The following is a 19,135-nucleotide window of genomic DNA, read 5'->3' on the forward strand; positions in this document are numbered from 1 at the left end:
TTCTCTCTAAGCACTATACTTATATACTATATATATATATATATATATATATATATATATATACATATATATATATATATTGCCTTTTTGATTTAGTTAATGAAAGTTGTTAACCTCTTTGCAAAACTGTACTTCCGAATATTGGCCCAGAACTTCTAACAATTTCAAGACTAATTTCAATGCCTCAGTTTCTAATCTAAAATAAGTCTCTACCCTCCTTTTCCAGGGTATGATTCTTAGTTAGGAAGTACAAAGCCATGGTTTGCCCATAGAACCATCTTCTTTTATGTAAGGAGAATTGCAAAACATCATCTTGAATAGCACTTCATAGCTCCAACAATACTTTCATAAATACTACCTCATTTGGTCTCTGACATCATGCTATGAGCTAGGTAGGGCTACCCCATTTTACCCATCAGCAGTCCAAAGCCCAGGTGGGTAAAAGTGATTTGTTCAAGGTCACATGCAGTAGAGCTGGGACTTCTTGTCCAGTGTGCTTTCCACTAATTATATTGCTCTTCTGCTTATAAGATTACAAAATTCAAGATTTCATAATCTCATAATTACGACATCCAAGGTCACACTCTGGGAAATTCACAGGGATGCAGATCTTTCCTCCAACAGTTTTCTGGACTCTGATCAAAACAATTACATTGGCAAAAGTCCATTATCCTTACCACAGAGACATTAAGCAACTTCCTAAAAAGTCCTTGCTATGTAACCTATTTTCACTTTTCATCCAGGATTCCAGCTCAGCCAAGGTTTTATTTTACTTTCAGAACTTTTGTTTAGATTTCTTCTTTTCTGTAGTCGCAAGTATTTACCGAACATTCATGCACTGCTATTTTGTGGTAAGGTAGGAGACTTCTAGGCTAAATAAATCTCATTTTCATCCAGGAGGCTCTATAGAGCTAATCACATATTTTGGAGAAAGCAGGTGAAGCTTTTCAAGTTCACCTCAATGCTAGAATGAAAAAGGAATTTCAGTGAAATAGAGGATACAGAAAGATCATGTTGAGTGAGGGGGGTGGGGAATGAGAGAGACAGGATGTCAGAGAGACAGACACTCAGATAGAGACAGATAGAGACAGAGCGATGCTCAAAGAACATTTCTTAAGGCTGATCTTCCTATTTTTCATTTGAGGAAAGTAATACTCAGGCATTTAGGTGGCAAGTTAAAATCAGGCCACTGATTTTACTTACTACCTGGACAACTCTTGGAAAGTCATTTACCTCAGTTGCCTTAACTGTAAAATAGAGCTAATAATGGCTCCTACTTTTCAAAGTTGTTGGGAGATAATATTTTTAAAGTGCCTACCCTAACACTTTTCACAGAGTAAATGCTATATAAACGCTTCTTCCCTTCCCTTCCTCTTAGATCTATTTGTCTGTCCAAATGCATCTGCCAGTTATATCTGTCTGATGTAATTTGATGTTATTTAGGTGAGCCCTTGATTGGAAGTATGAGCCACATTTTTACAAGCTAGCTCTCCTCTGGTCCATGGCCGTTCCTTGTCATCACCAACCCCTGCTAGCTCTCTCATTAAGGCTAGAGTTCTAAGGGAAACTCTGTGAATAGAAGCACTGAAATAACCTCTCCTTGCTAAATGAAAAGAGCTCACTGGAAATGCCCTTCTTCTACTGTATCCTGAACACATCTTTGGGTACCTAGGATAGCTTGTAACGAGGTTCACTCAACTTGTACCAAAAAAAAACAGTCAAATCAAATTAGTTAAGAGGAGCTTTTTAAAGAGCCAATGGGGTGGGGTCTCAAGAGATTGAGAGGCAGGTCGAGAGATGGGAAGTCTTGGGTTCAGTTCTAGCCTCAGATATTTCCTAGCTGTGTGACCCTGGGCAAATCACTTAATCCCCACTGCCTAGCCCTTACCACTATTTTGCCTTGGAACCAATGCACAGTATTGATTCTAAGATGGAAAGTAAGGTTTAAAAAAAAAAAGAGCCAAGAGACAAAGCTATTGATTAGATGATGTTCCTATTCAGAAAGCCACATGGCTATTGGGAACCTATCTAGAAAATATTTCCCCTAAACTAATATATAGTTATCCCCTATATAGTTATCTCCTAAACTAATATCCTTGATTTACATGAATTCAAGCAGTGACAATCCTTGCCAGGAGTTTCACATGTTGAGTTTGCTTTGTACTAATCTTTCTCTTATGGATACCAAAGCCTTCTGGTATTTGACTATTCAGCAGATATTTTGGTTTTCTAGGTAATCCATGTATAACTAGCCTTTTTTTTCACATTCTACTGAGAGGTACTTAAATTGTGAGAGAGGCAGAGGAATTATCTCATTATACCTGGTTGTTATTTTTTCAATTAATATACTTCTAAATGCATGAAACTATTGTTTTCCTTCCCAAAATACCTTTAGTGAAATACTAAATGAAATATCAGAGTGAGAGCAAAGAGCAGTTAGGAAGAACTTTTGGTGAGTGGAGAACCGACGAACCATATTTCAAAGATTTCTTGTATTTCAAAACAGAAGACATATCGCCGATTCCTAGTTGGATTTTGAATGATTTATAACCTTTTATTTGTGGTGGAGTGTTGCAATCTATGTTGTCATGGAAATTCTATTGAATTTATAGTTCCATTTATCCAAAACGATTTTCCAGACTTCATTTCATGGTGAATCATGTGGCAGTTACTCCGGGTACAAAGCAATTTCTAAAAAGTTTCATATTATAAAGAGCATAAACACCAGAGAGGCTATTTTCCTATTCGTGAAATACAAATGAGTTTAAGATATAGCTGGAGACACAGATTTTCCCCCCACCCTTCTCCTTAGTGTTCCCAGGATATCAAACTTGGTCTGATGACATAGCCACAATAATAATAATAATAATAATAATAATAACAATAATAATTATTATGATGATGGCTATTATTATTACTCATAAAAGTCTTTAAGATATTTGAAGTACTTTTATAAATAGATCATTTTATCCTTACCACAATTCCATGAGAAAAGTGCTATTATTATCATCCCTGTTTTATAGATGAAAAAACTGAGGCAGAGAGATTAAGTGACTTCCTTAGGATCACTCAAAAGGCTAAAATTGAACTCGGGTCTTCTTGTCTCTAGATCCAAAGCTCTATCCACTGAGCTTCCTAGAAGCATCCATGCACGGGAGAATTATCCATTGGAAGCTAAGGGAGTAAGAAAGAATTTCAGTAAAAGTCAAAGGATTGCCAAAATAAGGAAATTTTTCTGGTAGATATTTGTTCAAAGAGAAAACATATTTATCCCCATCCTCATGTCTCTTGATAATAGCTCTTCCCCTCTCTCCCAATAATTGATAATGATAATCATATTTATATGCTTTAAAGTTTGCTCTGTGCTTTCGTCTGTGTATACATGTATATATTCATATACACACATATATATATCATATTTTACATATAAATGTATAGTCACAATAACTCTGTGACATAGGTTATTGTCTTCATTTTATAAGTGAGGATGCTGAAACTGAGAAGGAAGTTGAGTGATGTGGTCAGGGTCACATAGCTTGTAAGTGGTTATGGAAAAATTTGAACTCGGGACTCTAAATAACAAACTACACTGCAGAGGTGGGCGAAATGTCAAAGATGCCCTTTGATTTCCATTCTCCTGTCTCATATGCTGTCTAAGGAAACAGGATCTCCCTGTAGAGACTAAGTAGCATTCATTGAAACTTTCCATTGTGAAATGACAGTGACCCACAATTCTGGTCCAGGGTCCATGCAGAGAGCCAGAAGGCCAGTTGCTCTCCCTAATTTCAAGATGTCATGCTTCTTCTGCCCCACTATCAGGTGAGTTGGCTGCATTCATGAAATTGGAGCAGAGTTGTTGGAAATGCTCTTCCACAAGGGATGTCACAGAAGTATTCACAGAATCTCAGAGCTAGAAGTCTTCAAAGGCCATCAACACAGTTAGAAAAGGATCCCTCTACTCCTATTGGACAAGGGATCCTCCAGACTTTGCTTAAAAACCTTAAGGGAAAGGAAGCCCAGAGGCAGCCCATTCTCCTTTGAGACAACTCTGATTGTAAGGAACTCAGTCCTTTCATCAAACCTGTTGCTCCTCTTCTGCCCTTCTCATCCACTGCTTATGGTTCTGTCTTCTGGGGACAAGCAGAACTAGTCTAAGTCCCCAGGACCAAGCAGAACTAATCTAAGCTCTCTCCTACATGACCACCCTCCAGATACTCAAAGACAGCAATCATTCACCAGCCATCCTATCGCCCAAGTGCATCCCTTAGCACCTCTTTGAGCCTCAGCTTCTTCACTGATTTTTTAAAATGCTCTCTAAGGTCCTTTCCAAATCTCAAATTCTACAATCCTGTGCTCAGGTAGCCTAGCTGCTCAAAATATCTTGTTTTTGCCTTCAGTCATTTGGATTTGAAATAAATTTAAAATGAAGCACGCCCTAGTAAAAAATTGGAAGAACATGGCATGACTCTTACCATGGACATATGTTATAACTAGAAGTGTGCCACATCTAGAGAAAGAAAGGTGATAAAATTATTATATCAATGAAATTACAGTTTCTTAAAAATCATCTCTTACAAACACTTAAAATGTAATAACCAGCTCCATGTAGGAAGGAGGAGGGTGAAGAAAGAACAGAGATCTACACCCCTTTCTCTAACCCCAGCATGTTGAGTGATATATGGTCAGGCTAAGCTTTGTGTAAGTCACCAAACTTCAATGAGTTTTGTTACTGGTTTTGGCAGGGAGGAAAGGTTCTCCCCTCCCCCCCCACCCCACCCAAAAACTAAAAAATTTGGAACCCCCTCGTAAAGTAGTTGAGGATGATTCCATGTTACAGGGCTATCGGTGAAAATAAGGGAAATAATTAAAGATTAGCATGTTCAATGATTAATAATATATAAAGCAAATATTTCAGAATATTGATTTTAATGCTTCTGAATTTCTTTTAAAAACCTATTGTGTGAAACATGTAAAACCTAGTGGAATTGTGTGTTGGCTATTGGGGGGGAGGAAGTTGTGGGAGGGAAAGAACATGAATCATGTAGCCATGGAAAAATATTCTAAACTAATTAATTAAATTTTTTTCAATCAAAAAAACAATAAATAAATAAATAAATACTGCTTATTAAAAAAAATATTGTGTACCTGCTAGTATTTAGAGCTGTATTCATCTAAAAATACACTCCTGAGCTGAGTTCTAAGATTCCAGCACAAGGAACACTTTGCATCCCCTACCTGGCAGAGGCTCTAAGAAATTGGCCAGCTCTTTTGAATATTTCACTTTTTGCTTTACTTTCAGTGGCTGTTCTTTCTATGAAAGAAAAGGGAGTTATGGTCAGGCAAATTACTGACTCCCCATGAATCATCAGTGCCATGTCTGTTACAGGGTGTCCCAAAAATCTCAGTGCAGTCGAAAACTTTAATAGCTTAGGGACTCACTAAGATTTTTGGGACCCCCTAGATTTCATCCTTGTGCTTCTCACACTTGCCTTGCCAAGAGCCATGAGCAATAGATGCAGGTGGCTGATTGAAATGAAGTGAAAGAGGGGAGATGTGAATGGTCTTGTGAGAAACCTGGCGTTAGACTCTTTGAGAAGATTGACTTGAAAAGAGCAGTGAATAGGAAGCAAAAGGGTTAGCAGCTGCCTATAATCATTCATTTTCCCCAAGCTATTAAACACACCAATAAAAAAAATTCAGGACTTTTTCCTGTTGTTGGCATAGCCACGTGAGATTCAGCCCCTGTGCATTTTTTTCAAACCCTCATCTTTTGTATTAGAATGAATACTATGTATTGTTTCCAAGGCAAAAGAGCACTAAGGGCTAGGCAATGGGAGTGAAATGTTTTTACACAGGTAGGAAGTTTCTGAGGTCAGATTTGAACCCAGGACCTCCTGGCTCTGGCTCTCTATCCACTGAGCTACCTAGTGCCACCCACCACCACCCATGCATCCTTGATTGTATGTCAAGAGAGGCATGAAGGCACAAGCAGAAAACAGAGCATGTATGGCAGCTTAACAGTATGGTTAGTAATGTTGTTGAGGGAGCTAGTTTGAAGCCCAAGCACAATCAGATTGGGAACATGGACAAGCTATGAGGCTAGGGAGGAGGCTGTCTAACTGTCTCTTCATCCCAGCACTCTTCCATGCCAGCAGGAATGGTTATAAGCAAATGGCATTGTCCTAAACCCAAGCCATCCCTTCATGAGGAATGGATGAGGCCAGCAAGGAAGCAAAACAAGGGAATGTTTATATATAGCATAACATAACATAATATTTATATGTATATATCCAAAGACAGTGAATGAAAAACTCTTTACTCACAACTAACTTCTGTGTGAATGAGGGAGGCAGCAAGGGCATATACAAGAAAGCAAAAGGCAGTTAAATATAAAGATGGTTCAAGGAGTTCATTAACAGGATGGGAAAAGAGCCATCAGGAAGGACTTCATGTAGAAAGTACCTTCTAGGCACTTAATAAATGTTTCTCAATGGATTGGTGAAATTCTGCCTGTGCCTGCCATTAGCACACATCATTGAAAGTTGACTCTAAGGCTCACCTTTATCACTAAACAAATAACAACATTAATATTTAAATCTATAAAACAATAAATATTGACAAATAATTCCTAAAAATATATATATTAACCTATCACAGAATCCTAGCTCTTGAGCCTGGAAGGGACTTTAGAGGCCAGCGATTCCATCCCTCTCATTTTACAGATAAAGAAACTGAGGCTCAGATAATTTGTCATACTTAGTAGCAAATGATAGAGGTGAAATTTGAACTCCAATCCAGCCCCCTTCCTACTCTACCATGCTTCTTTTGGGAAAATCCTGTGCTCTCCTATTTAGATGACCATTAAACAGCTATTATCTTATGACATTTGTCTTCTTTAGCACTCAGATCAGGAGGGAAAAAAGTGAGAAATTAGAGGGGGAAAATGGGCAGAGAAACCCATGTTTTGGTGTGCCTATATGAATACCATATCCTTGTACCCTACAATATTGTAAAGTTGACTGCTGTGAAGCATGTACTTCAGAAAGGGAAGGGAAATGTTACATAGGAACAGCTTCTTTAAGCCTTTACCATATGTTTTCAATATCTATAGTTTAGCTCCTGTTTTGTTCACTGATTGGGGCTTTTGTGATGCTATCTGTTTCTTACCATGTCAAGTTCCATTCTGTAATAGCATGATAGTGTCAGGTGATAATCAGGTTGAATGTTACCTTTGTGGAATATAAGTACCTTGGACTGTTGGGAAGAGGGATGGGGAGAGGCTAGGGCGAGGGAGAAGAGACACCCACAAAGAAATATCCATGTGTTTTCTGGCCAGGTCATTCTGGAGCCAGCTGGAAAGAGTTGATTGTTAAATTTTCAATGTGGACATTTACCCTGGGGAAATCATCAAATGCTACAAAATCTGGATTTTATTGTCTTGTTGATTGTCTAGACTTAAGAAAGGTATTCAGAAAATGTTAATAGCCCATTTTAGTTGCTAAACATTTATCTGTACAGCCCTGGTTCTGTCATAAAACAGAATTCTAAACACTTAATAAATGTTCTTCCTCTCTTTCTTCCTAAATGCTTGGAATGTGGCTATTTGACTGGAACCCCCACCTCCCAGGGTATCTCGAGGTTCAGATGAGATGGGATGGGATGATGTCCTCAGAGCCCCTTTCAAACTTGAAATCGCCATATAAATGTTATCATTGATAGATTTGGCATACATTGTCTTTGTAATGGAAAACTTCTTCCTTGGGTTCATAAAGGATCATGGGATCCTAGGTCTAGAGCTGGAAGGGACCTCAACAGATCTTAACTCCAACTCCCCCATTTTACAGATGAAGAAACAAATACAGAGGTATAGGAAATTCAATAACTAAATTTTTAAAAATGAAAACTCTTGCCTTCCATCTTAGAATCAATACTGTATACTGGTTTCAAGACAGAAGGGTGGCAAAGATTAGGCAGTAAGGATTAAGTGACTTTTCCAAGGTGACACAGCTAACAGGGAAAGATTGGATCTTTATGAGCAACTCATTTTAAAAGACAATTTCCTTTTCTTTTTCTTCCTTATATATTGAAATATTTGTGGTGGCTTGCAATCGGTATGATTTTTTTTAACTGAGGCAAGTGAATTATGTCTTAATGAGAGCAGGACAAGATAGCAGAGGGAGACCAGGAGGGAGAACAATTGGATTTAGCACAGCCCTGGTGGACAATGTGAGGTTTCAATGGTGCCTGTTTTCTTCCCTGAATGTACCGAATCAATAATTCCTCCTCTCTCTCTGTCCATTGCAGAAACTGGTCTATTCCAAAGAGTTTTCTAATCCTTTCTGAAAATAACAAATGTCTTTCTTTACTCACTCATCTCTCCTTTTTTCACCTTCATCCTTCCTTTCTCTCCCTCCTCACCTCTCACCTTACCCAACTCACATTGCCTACTTTCTCTTTTCTCTTCCCTCTTCTCTTCTTTCTGCCCCATGCTAACATAATTCAGCAGATCACTCGGTGGGAGGCCTGCGTCTGGGGGAAAAAAATCATCATCTTAGTTCCCAGTAGGGTGTTTGGATAAGATCTTTCCTAATCCATATCATCCCCCCCCCCCCGCAAAAAAATTCTCAAAATCAATTCCTCTTTTAAAAAAATAACTAAAGTTATAGATGAAAGTGCCCTTGAAGAAAATATTTAAATATTTTCCATCCCCTACTTCACAAGACATACATTAAACAATAACTGCTTTCTCTCCCCGGTTTCACTCTTACGGTTGCACTCTGCAAACAGGTCAAATTGGAGAACCTCTATTTTAACAAGGAAGTGAAATGTAATTTTCTGAATTTACTGAAAACTAAGGAGTTTCTCTCTAGTTTAGTTGCATTGAACCCAAAGCAATTCACCCAGGATTGAACGGTTTTAATTTGAACCTCAATGAATGGATTTTTCTCCGTGTAAATTCATGAAGGCTAAAGCTGTCCAAACCTGGAGGCACCACATTTGTAAGAAACTGACAGAACCAATGGAAACTAAGGAACTGGGGGACTGAGGCAGTGATAAGAAGAAAGTGCAGCCAATGGGGGTGGAAGGGGTGGAATATACGCATTTACTTGCATATATGACAAAATACTCTATACCAAGGTCTCCTAAACTTCAACTCTCATCCTACCCTTTCTTCTTACCTCCCAGCAGTACCTTTCAAAACAGAAATACTTTGTTGTCTTAACTTCTATTCCTCGTACTCAATGCCTGTCACTGTCTTTTGACCTGGGACCTGCTAATAAGTGTGGTCTAATAAACTGCTCCAGTCAGTAATCATAGCTTAGATCTATGTGGAAAGGAGGGGGAACTGGGACTTCTTTAATTTCAAGTCACTGACTCAATCTTGAGAGTGAGAGATCAGTCTAGGAAAGGGTCACTTTGAGAAGGGAGAGCAGGAGAAATTGGGTGCTATCAGTTTAGATCTGGTTTTCTCTGAGGTCTAGAAGAGCTCTGAAAAGTCGAGAAGACTCCATATCTTTTATTGAAACTCATAAGAGGTCTAGGAGCTCTTCTCAATATTGGATGTACAAAAGAATTCTATGGGCTGATTTTTTTGTTGTTGTTATTTCTTAAAAGGATTTTAGACAGTAAAGTTAAGTTGATTTATTTATCAGGTAGGCTAAAGGAAGAGTCCTGGGCAAAGGAAATACAAAATACAAATGTTTCATGGCAAATACCAATCACATCTATGCAATCTATCCAGATAATTTCACTGTTGTCTTTGTATCGAGAATGAGACTATATAACTAGAAATAGTTATATATGCAGTGTGGCCAATATTCACCAAGATTATGGCTACCAAGGGGTTCAAGTACACCCCACAATACTAAAGGTTTCTTTACTGCTGAAGGATAAGACTCTTTTGATGAGATAGAAGAGAACATGAGAGAACTGAGGACAGGGAAGGGGTTCAGGGGTTCAGCTATTGTAGGGGGACAACATCTAACCTCAGCATGTTTGCAATCACTACAATATATGACCCAGAGGGCTGCAGATTATACCCATCTAAATTTTGTAAGCATGACATTAAGCCCCATTTGCTTTGCCTTTGTTAGATTTCTGATTCAGTTATCAAAATGTGTCATTGAGCATGTCTCTTAGAATTGTATAATTGTCTAAGTATCTATAAACATTATAAGTCCTTCATCAAGTGTCAATCCTACATACATATACATATAAATATATATAAATACAAATACATATATATATATATCAAATATGTGTTCATTTAAAATTATCCTCAAAGATTATTTCTAATTAAATAATCCATCTACCACCATGCTGCCTTCATTCCCTTGAATTCTTCAATAGGTAAAACTCTTTCTCCACCTTCATCAACCAGTGCCAGCTTAGCTACATATTAAACATCACCATCATTCAAAATTGCTTTACTAATAAAACCTTTTCTTTTGAAATTGCCCTGTCTGACTACAGTCTCCCTGGCTTCCACCTCTTCTCCTTCTTCTTCACCACCCTCATCTGTACGTCTATCATCCTTATTCTAATCTTCTTTTTAAAACTTTAATTCCCATCAATAACTTTTTTTTACCCAGCACCTTCATTCGTACATATATCCCTCAAAGAATAAAAATGAGATGAGAAAAGAGGGAAAGCGATTCAGTCAAACTGACTAGTACATCAAGTAGGGGCGGAAGTATTCCTCACCTAGAGTCCCCTCATCTCTGCAAAGAAAGGAAGTAGGGTATGTTTTCTCATCTTTTCTTTACATTTGGCCTTACTTTCTTGCCTAACCAATCAGCCACGTCCATAATGCTCTCCCTCAAGAGCCCATAAATTGAGGAAGGGATAAATAAGCTCTGGATAAATAAGCCCATAAATTGAGGAAGGGATAAATAAGCTCTGGAATTGAAATGGGGCGGAGTACTATCATACTCACTTCTTATCAGAGTATTAACCAATCTGAGATTCCAGAAGAATAATGATGAAACAGATTACTCACCCCCTGGCAGAGTGAAGAAATCAATACAAAATGAGAGGGGCAGCTAGGTGATTTAGTGGATAGAGAACCAGTCCTAAAGCCAAGAGGTTCTGGGTTCAAATTTGACCTCAGACACTTCCTAGCTATGTGACCCTGAGCAAGTCATTTAATCCCTATTGCCTAGCCCTTACTGTTACTGCCTTGGAACCCATACTTAGTATCCATTCTAAGACAGAAGGTAAGTATTTTTTTTTTAGAAAGTTGGTCAAAGTTCTTGTTTGACTGGGATCCTGAGTATCAGCCTTAGCACACTTGACTTGAGCCAGTCTGTCCAAGGTGGATAACTCATTTATTTTCCTTTTTTTTTTTTTTTTACAGATGCAGATTTATTTTTACAATCCCGATGACTTCGACAGCTTTCAGACAGCAATTTCAGAAAACCGAATTATAGGAGCCGTGGCTGTCTTTTTTCAAGTAAGTGAACTGGTAGCTGAAGTACTTTTAACCAGAGAGTTCTCAAAGTATTTTTTTAAATTCATTGAATTGTTCCATGTTTAATGGATGCATCTGTTTTCTTGTTCACACCTGTCCAAATGAAAGATATTTCATATTGTCGGATGTGTGATTTAAAATGTAAATAAGTATGTTTAGAAACATAATGAAAATTTTTGCATGAATTATTCTGATTTTATGGCTACTTGACTGGTACACAGATTGGAGAGCACATCTTACTTCTTGGCTAAAGCTTGCGAAACAGGTTCTCTTAGCATATTAAGAGGCTGATGTAAGAAGTGGTTTTCTGGGGGGTAACTTTAAAATTAGACCTTGCTTGCGAGTAGATTAATAAATAGCATCAGTCGCTTTTGTAGAGACCCTCGTTCCCCCCTCCCTTCCATTTCCATGGCAACTTAAGTTTTTATTGAGACCAGATTTCCACGTCAGTGAATTTATGCACTCCCGTTTAAAAAATGCATTTTCCTGAGATGAATGTTCATTTCACCGATGTGTTGGTTCAGCACTCCGAGAGCTCTTGCCGAACTCCACAGAATGGGTTGCTGATCGTGCCACGTAGCCAAGTCCAATTAAAGGATTGTCAAGCAGGGTGATTTTGACATGTCGATGGGAAGAAGGGTTCTGGTTCTGGGGTGTACGGTGGGATCAGAGAAATGTATCAGGATGGCTTTCAAAGACCAGTGAGTCTCAAAATGGACTGGCTGCGTGAGCTAAGACATACAAGCAGACACAGCTTTTGCAAGGTATATGTAATGGAAACTTGCTTTGTGGTGGGGCAAAGAAAGCTCCAAGAAATCATTGATTCAGATCTTTCTCATCTCTTGTTATCTTGGGATGGAAGCACATGTATGTAAGCTCTTACATAAAAATAAGAGTTTGTTCATTTTTAATAAGGAAGAATAGACCCTTTATTTCTAAAGGCTTCATTCTACTTCTTACATGATGTCAAGCCCATCTAGGAATGTTCTCTATAGCTCTTCTCCCTTCTCCTCCCCACCTTTTTACTTTTCTTCTCAACGTAGGACAGTGGGAAGCATACTGGGTTCAAATCTCATCCCCGATACTGGGTTCAAATCTCATCCCTGAAGATGGGTTCAAATCTCATCCCTGATACTGACTTTATGTGTGACATGGGGCATGTCAGAGTAGGACAGTGGGAAGCATACTGGGTTCAAATCTCATCCCTGACACTGATTTTTTATGTGATGTAGGACAAGTCACTTTTCCCCTGTGAACCCCACTTGCTCATCTGTAAAGTGAGGAGATTGGACTCCACTTAGTCCTCTGAGATCCTTTCTGGCTTTCAATCTATGCTACCATGATCCTCTCTGGCAGCATGATCAAATGAGATAAGCTGTTTGAAAAGCATGAAATTATGGGGATGTGGATAGAGTGGGTTTGGCTAGGGCACGGAAATGGAGGCATGAGAGGAAGATGGAAGGTAAGCTTATTTTAAACCACCTCAAAATGATTTTTATCCTTCCATTCTGGTAGGCTAAAGAGAACATTCAGGATAAGACAGGAGGAGAACTTCAGGGGTATTATAAAGCAAGTCAGGAGACATTTGTTGGGAAACTCTTACTTGATACAGTAAAATCAATAAAAACAAGCAAATAATAATGGCATTTATATAGCTTTTTAAGGTTTGAGATGCTCTTTACAAATAGTATGTCATTTTATCCTCACAACACTCCAAGGAAATAGGTGCTTTTATTATCCTATTATATTATTATTTTATAGCTGAAGAAACTGGGACAAACAGAGTTTAAATGACTGGCCCAGGGTCTCACAACTTCATGAGGCCAAATTTAAACTCAGATCTTCCCGATTCCATATCCTATACCCCATTCACTGACTTAACTGCCTTTATTATGTGCCCACTATGTGGCAGCATGGTACCATGAATAGAGTGCTGGTTTAGAAACCAAGAGGACCTGAGTTCCAGTCTCACCTCTAACACAACAAGCTAACTGACCCTAGGCAAGTCTTTTAAGCAATTAATTTTCTAGACAACTCTCCAAGACTAGAAGGGGCCAACATGTATTGAGAAAGAGAATTTCCTCACGTGGAAGTTCTTAATATTCATAAAAGTTTAGGTCTAGGTAGCTTGGTAGATTGAGAGTCAGGCCTAGAGACGGGAGGTCCTGGGTTCAAATCCGGCCTCGGACATTTCTAGCTGTGTGACCCTGGGCAACTCACTTGACCCCCATTGCCCACCCTTACCACTCTTCCACCAAGGAGCCAATACACAGAAGTTAAGGGTTTAAAAAAAAAGTATAGGTCTAATCTATGTCCACTATCCACTTTGGCCCAGTAAAATATTTCTATAGAGAAATCAACAGAGGGGAAGCAGTATAGAACATTTTAAAGAACACAGACAGAGAAAGAACTGTGGGAACAGAAACACAGAAGAAAAACAACTGCTTGACTACATGGGTCAATGGGGAGATGATTGGGGATGCAGACTCTAAACAATCACCCTAGTGCAAATATCAATAATATGGAAATAGGTCTTGATCATTGACATATGTAAAACCCAGTTGAATTGCACGTTGGCTGTGGCAGAGGGGTGGGAGGAGAGGAAGGAAAGAATATGAATCATGTAACCATGGAAAATTTTTCATAATCAATAAAATAAAAATAAATTAAAAAGAAAGAAAGAAAGAACACAGTCTTTGGAGTCAAAAGTACTGGATTCAAATCCCACCTCTGATTATTTTAAGCATTATGACCATGGGCAAACCACTTTTCCTGATCTTTAAAATGAAGCAATTGGAAAGGATACTGTATTTGAAGTTAGAAGACCTAGTTTCAAATTCAGCTTCTACCATTCATGACTTCTTTGAACTTGGGAAGTGATTTACTCTCCCTAGAGCTTAGATTCTATATCAATTCTTTCATCAAGATGCCCTGAGTTCCCATTCCAATTCTAATTCAATTGTCCTCCAATCTACGTATCTAAAGTCCTAAGCTCTTTCCATCTAAGACCCTAAGGCCAATATATGTCATGGAAATTCTTTCCAAAATCTGTTTCTTGAACTATAGACTCAAAATCATGAAATATAAAGAATAGAGAGAAATAGAACAGTTCTTTGTACAGACACTCCATCTCCCACTTCTGGATTTTTTTTTAATTGGCTGCTCCTTGTGCCTGGAACACCTTCCAAATTCATCTCTCCCTCTTAGATTCCCTAGATTCCTTCAGGTCCCAGTTAAAGCTCCATATTCTCCTAGAAACCTTTCCCTATCCCTTTTAATTCTAGTGGCTTCGCTCTATTAATTATGTCTAGCTATCCTGTATATATCATTTGAATACAAAGTTCTTTGTATGTTGCTCCACCATTAAAGTATAAGCTCTTTGAGAGCAGAGACTGTATTACTATTTTATTTTATTGCTTTTCTTTGTATTTTCAGCACTTACCATATTGCCTGGCACATAGAAGGTACTTAAAAGATGCTAGGCTACTACTGTTCTAGTGCTAATAGATTGGGTGGTCTCCTTTATTCTTTCTCATGCCTTTTGGACTATTGTATAAATGAGTCAGGTATCTCTTTGTTTGTCCAGAGTGAATACACTAAACTAGGGTCCTTGTGTTCCTAACTGAAGAAAGCTCACCATATCTAACTATCTCCAAATATCGTATACCATAATGCTCTCTGGTTATTCTCCTGCTTTGCACATTTTATTCTCACTTCAAACTCCTCTTCCACATCTTGTCTTGGGATTAATGATCAAATCAGCATTAATTACCATTTCTGGAAAGGGCGTCAATCAATTGCCCTGATACTTCACTCATCAGACCTGTGACTATGCAAACTAAAACACCCCAACCTGGCCACCATTCCATAGTTGTGGACTTAGTAATTAATGTTAATTATTTTTATTAATTTATTAAGTATTAATAAATTAAATTTACATTCTAATCTGAGAAGATCTAATTATACATTATACACACACATATATATACATATATATATATATATGAGAGATATAATCTTCCCCTATTAGGATGTAAATTCTTTGAGTTCAGGGAATATCTTGCCCCTTGTTTCTGCATCCCCAGGGCTTAGAAAAGTATTAGAAACATAGGTAAGTACTCAATTAAAGGTTTTTCATTTTTTGCCAGTGTATAGTGGATAAGGAAAAAGCATGATTGCTATTTAATTATGACAATTTTGAAATTCTCTCTCATTCTACAATCTATAATATCTGGACCTTTTGACCCTACTGGTTAAGCTTGCAAGTTTGAACTTTAGTGTTTAAAAAAAGAAATTTTGATATAGTAAAGACTCTTTAATTTAATTTTGGTGTAAAAGACAAAGGTTGTTGGCCTGAAACTCCATTGTCCCCTAGCTGGGAAGAGATTTTTTTTTTTAATTATAATTGAAACTGAGTTTTAGGTAAGATCTAAACCATTACATAAGAAGAAGCCTTTTAGAGACACTTTAAAAATATACTGTTATGCTTATTCTAAATCAGTCATCAATTTTTAAAAGGAAGCTCTCTTAAGAACTTTTGCTGGATCACACACCTATGCATATATACAGATATATAGATATATTACATATTTATGTGTATTTGTTTTTATAGAATATATGTGTATATTTATTTATTTGTTTGTTTGTTTATCCTTGTTTGTTATATTATTTGAAAATAATAAAACTGAGCAACAATCCTGGTATTAGTCCTGTCTAGAGAACTAGTTTCGTGGATTGAAAATTTTGAATTTAATTCCCAACGGGAACACGTACTGTCTGTGTGACCTGGGGTAAGTCACGAAACCTGTGAGTGCCCCAAACAATTCTCTTAGACACAGATCTACAACAGACTCCCCACAACAATGATATCACCTTTCCAGAAAAAAAAAGGAGAGTAACGAAACTTTATTTTTTTCTTAATATTCTACAATTCATACCTTACCTTGCGTTTGCATCTTACTTAAACTCAGCTAAATTCAGGAAATCTGGATTTCATATAAAAAATAAAATGGAGGAATAATATTTATTTTTTTAAAACATTAGCAATCAAATTTAATTTACAAGTCTTGACTTCACCCTCTAATTGCCTTAAGTAAGGTCCTCTCATCATTCAGAATGGTGTCCAGATCACATTTGGTCACTTTTCATAGCTTTACTTTATAACCACTTGGATTTGATCTAGCAAGGATTTCTTAATCTTATTAAGAAGCTTTTTTCTAACTATCTAACAACTTAGTAGCTATAAGTTGGCAGTTGACGGTTGTTTCATCTCACATTCCTTTATCCTGTCAACCATTTGGCATCTCCATTTTATGGCTTTGGGTATCTTGCATTTCTATGAAACATAAAATTAATGTTTAATTTATGATTTCTTGGGAAGTTCCTGTTCATATCTTTCAAAGCCAGGATACAATTAACATTTGAATTCTGAGCGTGTATTTTCGCATCCTGCCTGCTTCTGAACTTTTAGGGGTACAAATAAATGATTCTTTAAGAATAACTGCATTTAAAACCTTAGTGCCTTCCCAGGGTTCCTTCTACCTTGCACCTCGCTCCTTCTGCGTGTTACTTGTGTTCCAAATGCAGCTACTTCAGAATCATTGCATCAGACAGAGATATGCAATTTTTATAAGGTGTACACCCAGAGATCTGGGCCGTAGGCATATTTTTCAAACATTGAAAGAATAAATACACAGTACGCTTGATTTATTTATGGGTTGTCTTTTTTAGTACTTCTTTCTGACACCCTAACTTAGACAACTGTATTGGCTGCCTCATAATTTACATGTTTGCTTTGCAGCTGTAACGTAGCTTTTTGTGACTTCTCAATCCTGTACATTTTTATTTGGAGCCCAAATATGAATACGCTAACTAGTTCAGCTCTGTTGCCCATATTTGAGTCATTGGATCTTCTCCCCATCTGATCCCTTTCCCTAGTGGAAAGTCAAACTGCTAACTGGACATTCTCTCCATCTACCAATCCTTTCTTTCATTTCATGGCACAGTTATAGGATGCTTAATCATTAGAGAGGGTTATCTGTATGCTACCCAGTTCAACTGAATGGCCACACCTTGGGGAAGTGCTGAAAATGGATAAGATATAGGTGATCTCTTCTTCCCTCTCCTCCTCTCAGCCACCCTGTTCTTGGCTTCCAAGACCCCACCCTTCAACTTCTAGTCAAAGAAAAATACCCCAAAGATGTATCAGTCTTCAACGTCACTTGGAAATGTATCTGGCTGTGAAGCTGATTTTAAACTACAAAGTGTCATATCCACATGAGATACCACCATTTGTCATAAGATTCCTACTCAAGAAACCCCAAATCTTGCTCTTATCATCCATATGTGTACATCTTTGTCTTTTCTTGCTGGGTTGAAATGAGAAAGGATGTACAAGGAGGCCTGACTTGTTTTGGTTAGCAATAAGAAACTTTTGAAAAGAAACAAAATTATTGCGTGATTTCTGAAGGGACAGAAAGGAAGGATCAAGTGGATGCTTTCTGTTTTTTTGGCAAGCCAGAGTGGAGAGAGACCTGAGTCAGAAGGCAGAAAATGGTGTCCATGGAAAGGGGAAACCAGACAGATCAAGTTTTGGGGCTGTTCTCAGAAGGAAAGCAAGGATTAGAGAAGGAGCCATTTAGATAAGCACTCTAGGTATTTACCTGGCAGAGAGCCCCAGCTTCTTAGTGTTCCTCACCTCCTGAAACCCCGGAGTCCTATAGGTACACTTGCTTTTACAGCAGTGGAATTAAAGGCAGAGAGAGTGAATGAATGAACTGTTTGAGAAGTATGGAGAAAGAACTCAGGGCTGGTCTTCGCTTTGGGGTTTCAAGATCATAAGTTTAGAGTTGGAAGAGATCCCATAGGTCTTCTAGTCCACACATTTTGCAGAAGGGGCAACTTAGGGCCAGAAATGTTAGCCTAATGACTAGCCCAAAGTCACAAATGTAACAGCTAACATTTATGTATCCCTTTGAGATTTATAGAGTATTTTACATTTGTTAGCTCATTTGATCTTCACACCAACCCGGAGAAGTAGATCCTTTTATTATCCCCATTTTACAGATGAGGAAATTGAGGTTAAAGGAGGCTAAGTGACTTGCTTGTTTTCACATAACCAGTAAGAGCCTGAGGTTTTATTTGAATGGAGGTCTTCCTCATTTCCTGGTGCCAGCTGCAGAGCTCTGTCATTTAGGCAGCCAGGATTTGGACCCGAGTTCTTCTCACTCCGACCCTTTTGTTTTATAGTAGAGACTGAAGTCCAGAGAGGACAAATGGCTTGCTCCAAGGTTTCACAGGTAGTAAATGACAGCCAAGGAGGTGGCAGACAGAAGGAGGTGTGTTCTTGGCATCCCAAGTTGGAATTCTGAAAGCAATTTCCCACAGAAGCAGAGTCCTCTCCGGTGGTTGTTTTGTAGTGTAATTATGGCTTAAACAGGTTTTTGTGGGCTAGCCTGGGATCCATACCAACTACCCTGTGTGACACGGTTCTATGAGGAAATGGCTCAAGGGTTTCATAAATGAATTTGGGGGATTTGGCTTTTCCAATTGAGGGGGGTGTGTGAAACAGAGAAAGAGAGAGAGAGGAAAGAAGAGAGAGAGAGAGAGAGAGAGAGAGAGAGAGCAAAGAAGAGAGAGAGAGAGAGCAAAGAAGAGAGAGAGAGA

At 38.1% G+C, this 19,135-nt stretch overlaps 1 protein-coding gene across 1 annotated transcript in view; it reads left to right on the forward strand.

The window, feature by feature from the left end:
- The window catches only part of PTPRG (protein tyrosine phosphatase receptor type G), an 816,071-nt gene that overhangs the window by 539,879 nt on the left and 257,057 nt on the right, over positions 1-19,135 (forward strand). Inside the window, exon 5 of the mRNA XM_044675683.1 lies at positions 11,357-11,452. Within this exon, the coding sequence (XP_044531618.1) occupies positions 11,357-11,452 (96 nt within the window). The remainder of the gene's footprint in view (positions 1-11,356; positions 11,453-19,135) is intronic.

This window comes from Gracilinanus agilis, chromosome 1 (genome assembly GCF_016433145.1).
Source record: "Gracilinanus agilis isolate LMUSP501 chromosome 1, AgileGrace, whole genome shotgun sequence".
In the NCBI taxonomy this organism is placed as follows: Eukaryota; Metazoa; Chordata; class Mammalia; order Didelphimorphia; family Didelphidae; genus Gracilinanus; species Gracilinanus agilis.